Source organism: Talpa europaea, assembly GCF_964194135.1.
Source record: "Talpa europaea genome assembly, chromosome: 15".
NCBI classification, from domain to species: Eukaryota; Metazoa; Chordata; class Mammalia; order Eulipotyphla; family Talpidae; genus Talpa; species Talpa europaea.
The window spans coordinates 77,291,912-77,301,720 of record NC_140083.1 but is presented as its reverse complement, the minus strand read 5'-3'; the positions used below and the strand labels follow the sequence as shown (position 1 = coordinate 77,301,720).

Here is a 9,809-nt window from a genome sequence, read left to right as displayed (position 1 = left end):
GGTGATTTGGCTCAGATTTCCACAAACTACATTAATTAGAATCTGGGGATTACAGTTCCTACTCGAGGTCAGTGGTGGTGCTTGCTATTCCAGCCTCCAGCGTCGTGGGGCCCACTACTGTCAGACATGTGAGTCCTTTCAGGGCTCTGCGGATGTGGTTATGTACATTTGAGTCCCAAAAAAGAGCTGGTGGACCCAGACTGTGAGGAAAAGCATCTGGGACAGGAAATAGTTTAATGGTTGGCATTATTATCTGGTGGGCTTTGAGACTTGGGCTTGGGGATCCAGGGCTGTTTTCTGTGGAAGGAGGAGAATGAGCTGGTGTGAGTGTTTAAGGTTGCTCCCAGTGGGAGTCTGTTCTCGCCACTCATGTGCATCTTGTGTGCTTCGAAGCTCAAAGCCAGAAACAGCCAATTCTCTGAGCCAAAGCCATCAGCCTGCTTCTAGAAACGTGTCAGTGGATTAGCTTATTGGCTTTCCCCCTGAGTGGCATTAGCTCTCACCCCGTCTCATGTTCACCATCTGGCTTTGAGTAAGAAGTTTTCGAGTGATCTCTCTTCAGCAGCCTGCTCTGTGCCAAGGCTTTCTGACGGCTGTTCAGCTTTCTCCCTCAAGCCTAGGGTCCAGTACTCTCCTGAAAGAGGTAGTCAGTCTGTGTCCACTTGTGTGCACACCTGGGATCAGAAGAATACAGACCTCAGAGAAAGAGTAGCTCAAAGGAGAATGAATCTGCATGGTTAGTAGCCTAAATTCTGTTGTCAAAGCTCACGTGGATCTGTCCTTGGGTGAGTTTTTAAAATGGAGTCACTCCCGCCACAGAGAAAGCTCTTTCTATGAGATGATGCAGTTTGTCCAGATTTTAGTAGACAGATACTGAAGGGCTGGTATTCTCCTTCCTCCTTGGAAAGCAAACACTGGGGGTGGAGGTGCTTAATTGAACCACCTTCCCTCCTCCCAGGGAGCTGGCTGCTCTCTCCTCCTAGGTTAATATACATTGACTGGGGCTAAACGCCTGATGCTTCTGGACAGAGTCCAGCCCCTCAGCAGAGCAGCCGCACTGTGGAGATACAGCTGCTGGCATTAAAGGGCTAAGCCCTTCCCAGCTGCTTTGCTTTAACGGGAGCTGCCTGCACTCGGCAGCTTAAGGGAGCTGTTTCAGCCCGATTAGGAGGAAATGACTAATCTCGGCATCTTCTTGCCACACTGTCCTGGAGGCTCCGGGAAAGATAACTCAGTAGGGCGGGAAGTGGTTGGATGAATGGTGTTGGAGTGCCAGGCCATGATCTCAAAGATGGTGGTCCCGACTTGGTGTGGTTTGTGTTTTGCCTCTGAAAAAAGGCAAATTCAATTCAGGGATTGAATTGAATTGAATCGGTAGACACCCTGGCACTGAGGGAAGGCGATAGAAAGATTAGAATAGCAAAAGATGTGCAGAGTTGTTGATTGCTCATGAAGGCCAATGGCATCCGTCCCCTTGAGAGGAAGGAGAAGACAAGACTCTGATGTGGCTCCCCCCTTGGACCTTCCGTTCTCCTTTTCTTTAAACACAGGCTAAAAGAGCCAAGATTTGAAGGCGAAATGATTATTTCATAGAACCTAAGATGCACTTTAAGAATGACTTTTAATATTTCTGAGAATTGGAGTATCTTGCAATCAATGGCATCTTATGAATATAATGCAGTGTTTTCCTTTCTTAGTGGTTCACAAAATAGCAGTGCCTCTTACAATCAATGGTGTTTGGCAGTGTTAGCTGTTTGTGGGAGACAGCCTGTTGGCTGGCCCAGGTGTGGCAGCCAGGGGTCCTGCTACTTAGCTATGGTCAGATACTAGATTAGGGAGTCCTCCACTCTGAGGGAGCTGCAGGGCAGGAAGAGCAAACCCTAGCTGCCGGACAGCCAACCTGGCACAAAGAGGCAGACAAGCAGTGTGCAGGAGAGGATAAAAACCTGTTCCAGTCCTGACCCCAGAGCCATTACATGTGATCCCTGAGTCAGGGAAGAGGGGGAAACAAGCATTGTGAGTCAGTGAGGCTATGACCAAAATAATAGCCCCTCTTTGTGGATTTCTAAAATCTAATATAGAACTGAGACATTTGAGGTGCTTTACTTCTTCAAATGAGAGATTAGGGGTATTAGATTCTTTGTTTGGACAGGGAGCTGGGAGTGTTTATTGCAATTCTTTGTCTAATTTGCTCACCAAATGCAGAATACCGGGGGGAGTCTGTCTTCCCTGGGAACTGAATGGCCATGGTTTGGGAACCAATGGAAAAAGGACAGATTGTAAAGTTAAGGAACGTGTTGCCCTGAGATGAGAAGTAGACTAAAAATATAATTTGCTTAAGTCTTCCTATTAGGGTTGAGAGAGCTGTTGAAAGAAACTGTGAAGTAATGTACTCATTGCTGAGGTAGAGGTGCCTGCGGATGCTGTGGGAGCTCAGAGGAGGAAGTTGGAGACTTAGAGAACCTCAGGGGTGATCACTCTAAAGCTGGACTCCAGGATGACAGCCACCTAGTGAGGGTCCAGAAGCAGAGTCTAGGTCGAGGAAGCACCTCCAGCCTGTTGCTCGGGAACCAGACACCCGGGTTTCAACCCAACCGCCGTCCTGACCTCTCCTCTAACCACAGCGGGGGACCTGGCCTGGCTGGGGCTTATGCCAGTTGTCATGGGCGTTGTTGGAGTTACTGGTCCCTGACTGCCTCCGGCCCCCACCACCAGCGCTGGTACTCGCTCCCCCCTTATCTGGTTTAATCAAGCTCTGAAACACTGTTTTGCATTTCCCCCTTTTCTGCCCATTAACTGCAGCCCATTAATTAGTGCTGTCATAAGCCCCCTAACTATGTCTCCCCTCTCCAACTTTTGCTAAATCTGTGGCTGCTCTCCCTGTAGCTGCCCCTCCCTGAGATGTGATTACAGATCTTGGCGGTGTGGACCCCCCGCCCCAGCTGCCCCAGTGGCCGCTGCTTGGCCGGATGCTTCATCCTGATTAGCCCTTAACTTCTCTCCCCCTCTCCTGCTGTCTACCCCCCCCCCCCCCCGACACTGCTGGGGCCTGACATCAGCTGTGTGTTAACATTTCTTGGTAGGGAGCTCTCACACCTGTTCCTGGGCTCTTGGCGCTGCTTCAGGTCATAGACAACAGCACTGTGGGCCCAGAGGGCCTGGGGCCTTCCCTCCCCTGACCTAGCAGAGCCTCCCATCCAAACCCCAGTCAGCTTGTTCCAGAGCACTTGACCTTATCATAGACCAGATAGCACAGATCGTGGGTGTGCTGCCTCTTAGACCCTCAGCCTTCATGGCTACTCCCCTTTAGTTCACTTAGCTTTTATAGGACATTCCAGATCCTTAAAGCTCTCCTTTTCACCCCGTCATCACTGTCTCCTTACCCTCATTGCCTAAATCTCCCCCAAATCAGCTCCCAGCCATGAGCACGCCAACAGTTTCTCCTTTCTGTCCGGAAGAGGGCCTTCTTTCTTGACTCTTCTTCCTCCGGGACCCTCTCTCACTCCCAGACTCACACACGCACACCTGCTTGGCTCAAGCAAGCCTGGGGCCTGGGGAGGAAGTGATCCCTTCTTTAGTTATGGTCGGCCACGACAGGAATTGTGGGGGCAGCCGTGGAGCTGTTGGCAGAGGGCACGCGCCCAGGGGCGGCGCTAAGCACACACCCACTGCAGTTCCTGCAGCCCCGTGTGAAGACCCCCGCACTCCAGAAGAGGAAAGTGAGACTCAGGATCCATAACTTGTCCGAGTTCATGCAGTTCAAACTCTTTCAATCCCTGCTTTACCTTTATGTGGTCTTTTTTTTTTTTTTTTGACCTTGGTGCACAAAATCTTTTAGGTCAAAGTGATTTTCTTTGGAAAGTGGAAGTGTCTGGGTCATTGTCTTGCTCTTCCTCTCTCTGCCCGAGGAGCCCAAATACGATCCAGAGTCTGGCCTTTTTGTGGGCTCCCCCCCTCGCACAGTGTGGCCCCAGATTAGACCTGCCCTCTACCCGGAGGTAGCAGTGGGGTGAGAGCAGAGAGGGGCTTCCTGCCAGCCAATGGGGGAGCCACAGTCGCGACTGTGCTGGCATCATCTGCTCCTGCTAAGACAATCATCAACATAAAAGGCTAATTGTATTAATCACCAAGGCACCCGTCCTGGCTCCCCCGCCCTTCTGGAGAATTATGAATTGCAATTGCAGATGGCTCTGCTGATTGAAGGCAGCGCTCAGCGGGGAGAAAGGCCAGATCAGATTACACACCATTAATTAAAAACTTCCCCTGACAAATGGGAGGGAGTGCACCCCAGTGGTCTGCTGAGTCGGGTCTCTCTCCTCCCGGTGCACCAGCCCCCCACACAAGCCCAGGCCAGTGAGGGTGCAGCCCGCAGCCCCCGGCTGGAACAGCTGAGACTTGGCTTCTCCAAGGCCAGCCCTTCCCTCATCCAAACAGATGGCTGGCTGGCCTAGTAACGGGCTCCCGAGAAGGAGAAGCTAGCCTTTGGTTACTCTCCTATCTCACTCTGGATGCTCTTCAGAGTCTAACCTAATTCCTCACGTTGCAAGAAGCCTGCCTTCTCTTGCTCTAGTCTCTTCTGACCGAACACAGCTTTAAAGAACTATTTGTGAAAATGGCCCCCAGCTTTCTCTTCAGGCAATCACCCTGAACTTTTTGGCCTGGAAGTGTCTGGGACAGAGGTACATAGTCTGATCTGGAGGTTCAAGTGTGGCTGCGCCCCTCTGCCAGGCTACCCCACCTGCCAGCGTCGGCTTCTCAGCTCTGTCATCTTGGGTCACTTGAAGTTGTAACTCTGGAATTCTCCTTTTGATCAATGACTACCTGCCCTCCCTCCCCAGCGGCCCAGCCTCCTTCATTCATCAAACTTTATTGAGCACACAATGTGTGCTTGGCTCTGGGCGAGAGGAGAGAAATTGTGTAGGAGCTTAAGCGCCTACTGCAGGAGCTCCACCCCCTGCCCTCTCCAACCTTCACTTGCGTTCCTGCTTCCTTCCCCACTGCAGGCTGCTGCTGTAGGAACCCCCTGGAGCTCTATTTTGGAAAATTCTAAGCTAGGAGCTGGGGAGACCTTAGGGGACTGTGGTGCTGAGCTGGGTGACCTTTAGCAAGTCTGTCACAACACACACTCACACACACACACACACACACACATCCCTGTCCCTGCTCATAAAAGGGCAGGAGAAGCTCTGGGGTCTGCGAGACTGTGCGGTTGGATGAGCGGGGCCTAGTAGAGAAGTGGCTAGATTTCTGCACCAACATCCCAGAGCACTGCCATGGTGCAGTGGCCACAGGAGCCCCGGACAGATGGGGCACCCCTCCAGCCCCCAGACCTGAAGGACTTTGGCAGCCCCTCCTCCAGCCCCAGCCCCCCTGGAGACATCTTAGAAAAGGACCTGTCTGTTTTATGGATCTGTTTGGTTGCTGGATCTCCGGGTGCCATGGTGATGGGTGCCATAGAGATGCCAAGTACTGACTTTTATTGGGTTGTCTCTTCATTCAAGGGTCCCTCTCACCCCCAGCCCCAGGCCCAGGTTCCCTTCACAAACACACTCACAGAGCTCCCTGCTGCTCACCCAGGAGAGAGCCGGCCCTGGTAGTGGCGCAGAAGGAGTGAGCATCTACTCTCCTCCTCCCTCTCAATCATCTCCCGCTCTTCCTTGTCCCTCCCCCCTCCCCTTACCAGCAGCAATTGTGTTCAAACCCAATAATTACAGTAACAGCAACAATAATCATTTATTGGGCTTGTTTTTCTGGCATTTTAACTTCCAAAGACATTTTCCAATCTCTTGTTTGTTTTCACAGCACTCCCTGCTGCGGAAGGATTGCGCCCATTTTACAGCTGGGAAGTCCAGATAGGACCCCAAGTGAAGGGCCGAGTAGACATTTACAAGCCCGTGAGACTCCAGTAGCCCTTTAGAGCCACTGGGCCACAAATCTCAGTTTTCTGGGTCATTCCTGAGTTCCTCCCATCCTTGGGATTTATTCAGCAGCTTTTTTGGGATCCCAGCAGAGCTGAGAATGAGGCTGGAGAGGGCTTCTGCCCAGGTCATGGTGGAGAGCTGGATGGGGTCTCTGCCCTCAGGATTGTTCCTGTGAACGGGGCTGTGGTGGAAGGTGAGCGAGTGGACACCGGGGCGACCCTGCGCTGGGAAAGGTGTCTGACGGCACCCCCAACACACACACTCTGCCAGCCCAGGAAGATTCTTCTGGGTGCCCACTCTTCCCAAGGGTGGAGGCAATCTCTGTCCTCAGGACCCCCCATCTGAGTGTAAAGCCAGAGTCCCCAGACCACACTCCCAAGCAGAGACCCCCTCAGAGGAGCTCGGAGACTGTCACAAGGCCTGAGTCTTCTGGGAAGTCACCTCCTCCCCAAGGGTGGGGTGAAAAGTTGGGGTTCCCTGAGGTCCCTATAGTTCTCAGTAGCTAAGCAGAGTGGCTGTCTGGGCTTCAGCTTCCCTTTCTCAAAGACAAGGGATCTGGAGGCCCAGGAAACCCCTATCTAGAAGCGCGAGGCAGGCGTCAGGACTGGCGGCCCTTTCCACCCTCCGGCAAGCCTCCCCCTCCCGCCACACCCCTCCCCGCCCAGGCAGTCCTGAAGTCAGGCCACGGAGGCTTGCCGCCCGCCACAGGACCCCTCAGAGCCGAGGGCGGCCTTGTTCTACGCTGACTGACACACGCTCTCCATTTCCGTGTCTCCTGAGAGGGACTGGGAGTCTCTCTTCTGGGGCTGCGCCCCTCCCACGTCCTCCACCGTGGCAGTGCCCGTGAAGATGGCCAGTCGCTGGGCCAGGGTCTTGGCGTCAGGGAACAGGATAAAGTTGTAGATCAGCGAGCCCAGGAGGGCCCCTGCCAGAGGTCCCACCCAGAAGATCTGAGGAGACAGGTAAGTGGGCGCCCCCACCCCGGCGGTGAGCTGTCAGCATCCTAGGCTGGCTTTGGGCCCCCCACCTGCTTCCTGTCCCAGGAACCCCAGAGCTGCCAACAGCTTGAGAGTCACACATGTCCCGCCCCCGCGTGCCTAGGTCCGCAGGCTTCGTGATGCCCCTGCCTCCCTTCTGCTTCCCTGCTCCCGCCAGAGCCCTGGCTACCACTGTTCCTGTCTTGCTGGGGGGTATGTGTGTGTGTGTGTGTGTGTGTGTGTGTGTGTCTTTCTGTTTGTCTTTCCTTATCCAAGTTTGGACACTGGTCCAGTTGGAGAAAGTAAACGAGGGAAGAGCTAGGACTTGAGGCCGGGGCTGAGGCTGCAGCCTGCCCTGGCCTATTTCTTGCCAGTCCTCTGGGTACCCTGGGTTACCGAGGCTGGAAAGAAAGGAAGCACAATCCAGGACACTTGCCCCGGTCTTCTGAGTGTGGAGAAACCTCCCTCAGGGCCAAGATGGTCTGTGGTGGGGAGATCTCTCTCCCCAAGTTTCAGTGGACTCACTGCTGGTGAAGGCACAGTCCTTACTGCCCCCCACCAGGCCCTCTCCCGCCCCATGGCTGCCAGCGGGTTGGGGGGAGGCTCACCCAGTGCACTGCGAACTTCCCGACGATGACAGCAGGGCCGAAGGAGCGTGCTGGGTTCATGGAGCAGCCGGTGAAGTAGATCTGGGGACCGAGCGCAGTCCAGGTGTGAGGTGGCTGCAGGCACATCTGACAGGGGAAAACCTCTGCCCTGCTGCAGACACCTGCCCCAGCCTTAGCACAAGGACCCGGGAAGGGACACCGTGTGGCCCTCAGGGGCCCTGCAGCCTCCCCAGGGAGGGGCCCTTATGTGCCTGTGCATGGTGTTCCCCGTCCCTTACCCCGATGAGGTGGCCCAGGGCCACAGAGATCCCAATCATGGCGGCTGGGGAGCCTGATGCCTGGCGGCTGTCAGTGGAAGCAAGGACACAGAGCACCAGCTGCAGGGTGAGAACCAGCTCCACCGCCACTGCCTGGCTGGTTGAGACGCTGCTCCGCACCTGGGTGAGGGGTTACACCGGAGCTGCCGGGGGCTCTGCCGGGGGACGGTGACCCTGACCTGCCTCATCTCATGTCCTCCCTAAGCGAGGACCCCTCCGCCGCCGGCTCTGGGACTCAAGATGACACTCCAGAGAGAGCGGCCAGTCCCGCAGAGGCGCGCGGCACCCCTGCCACCCCGATGGTCAGCGGGGCCCAGTGCTTCTGGAGGAGGCTGGGGCTCAGGACTGGTGGGGCAGGGCAGGCTCTGGGCAGCTGGGGGCACGCTTGTGAGCAGGCAGGGAGGAGATGGTGGGAAGGTGCGGAAGGGGGAGACGTGGGAATTAGGGGGAGAAGGTGAGATAGGCCTCGGGGTTCTGCGGAGGGAGGGAAAACAGAGGTGCAGGGGACCTGGGGCAGACTTGGGGAGAAGAGGACGAGGTGTTGCAGGTTCCCGTCCACGGTCCCCGTCTTCCCTGGCCGTCCCAACCCTTGAATGCCTAGTCCTTCCTGACCTCCGCTGCTCGGGGCATCTGCCCCCTTCGCCTCTGCTTTGAGCCATGGTCCTGCTCTGCCCGCTCCGAGACCACAGTCTCCGTCCCCCGGATCCCGGCTCAGCCCAGCACCAGCTTCGCCCGCCACCCTTAGGGCTGCTGGGGCAACCCGCCTCCGGGCCCTGCCAGGGTCCCTTCCTTGCACCTACCATGTTGATGCCAAGGGTCTCTCGGATGTCGCCTGGTGTGAGCCCATAAAGCAGAGCAGCTCCCGCAGTGGCCCCCGCCAGCTGGGCAGCTACATAGGCCACCGCCCGGGGCAGGGAGATCTGGGAGCCCACAAGGAAGGCCAGCGTCACGGCGGGGTTGACGTGGGCCCCGCTGGCCTTCCAGGTGACCTGCACGGCCATGGCTGTGGCCAGGTTGAAGGTGATGGCGATCTGCAGCACAGAGGGCAGCGCCGCGGGCCAGCGCATGGCGGAGCCCACGCCGAAGAACACGTACAGCCCCGTGGCCAGGAACTCGGCGAACAGCGCCTTGCTGACGGTGGACCAGAGCCGGCACGCCAGCCGCCAGGCCCAGCAGCACCGGCCCGGCTCCATTGTGTCCAAGACTCCGGGCCTCTCTCTGTTTCTCTTGCTCCGGATCGCTGACTTCTCTGGTCCCGTGTCTGGCCTACTGAGGCTGCCCACCCGCAGCTCCCCCACCACACTGTGCCCCAGCGCCGAGTGCCAACTGGGGAGCGGGCCGATGGGTTTATGTGTGTGTGGGTGGCTGGGGGTGGTTCTCATGTGCCTGCTCCACCCTGAGCTCACCTGACGGGGAGAAGGGGTGGGGACAGGGTGGGGAGGCAGTCTGGGCGCTGATCTGGAACCTGCCAGAAGGTTTCCAAGCCAGGCAACCTTACTGCCGTGGGCAGAGGCCCAGGCTGAGGGCTGCAGGCACAGGAGTAGCGTGGCATCTGATTCCAGGGTGCTCGGACCCCCATGTCAGCGTAGATGAAGCAAGCTCACTCAGATGCCCAAGTCCAAAGCCTGGGCATTCCCAGAGGCGCCCGTTCTCCTGCCCCTTCCGCCTGCAGCCTCTGCTTTCACTATTCTACACGCGTGAAGCCCAGGGGTGAAAGGGGGCTTTCCCCTCCGTCCCCATCTAAAGCCCCACTCACAGGAGGAGGTGGCTGCAGTCAGCTGGGACAGGCGCCCGCGTGGGAGCAGAGGGGGCAAGTGGCCGCGTGTGTCTTCCATGCTGATCGGACACCATGCATGGCAGCGGGCACCCTGCTGCCCACCAGTGCCAGCCAGGAATTTCCACTGGTCCTTCACTCACTCCTTGCGTTTCCCTGCTCCCGCCCCCCTCCATCCTGGGCTGTCCTCCCGCTCAGGAGCCGGGGCAGTT

At 56.6% G+C, this 9,809-nt stretch overlaps 1 protein-coding gene across 1 annotated transcript; it reads right to left on the bottom strand.

Moving 5' to 3' along the window:
- Nucleotides 1–6,658: 6,658 nt before the first annotated feature.
- Nucleotides 6,659–9,073, bottom strand: AQP6 (aquaporin 6; the record flags this gene model as incomplete). Its single annotated transcript, XM_084255393.1, has 4 exons — nucleotides 8,624–9,073; nucleotides 7,785–7,943; nucleotides 7,507–7,587; nucleotides 6,659–6,871 (listed from the first exon to the last, which is right to left on the bottom strand). Exons 1-4 carry the CDS (start codon nucleotides 9,014–9,016, stop codon nucleotides 6,659–6,661), a joined length of 846 nt encoding a protein of 281 aa, XP_084111519.1. The 5' UTR covers nucleotides 9,017–9,073.
- Between the last annotated feature and the right edge of the window lie 736 nt (nucleotides 9,074–9,809).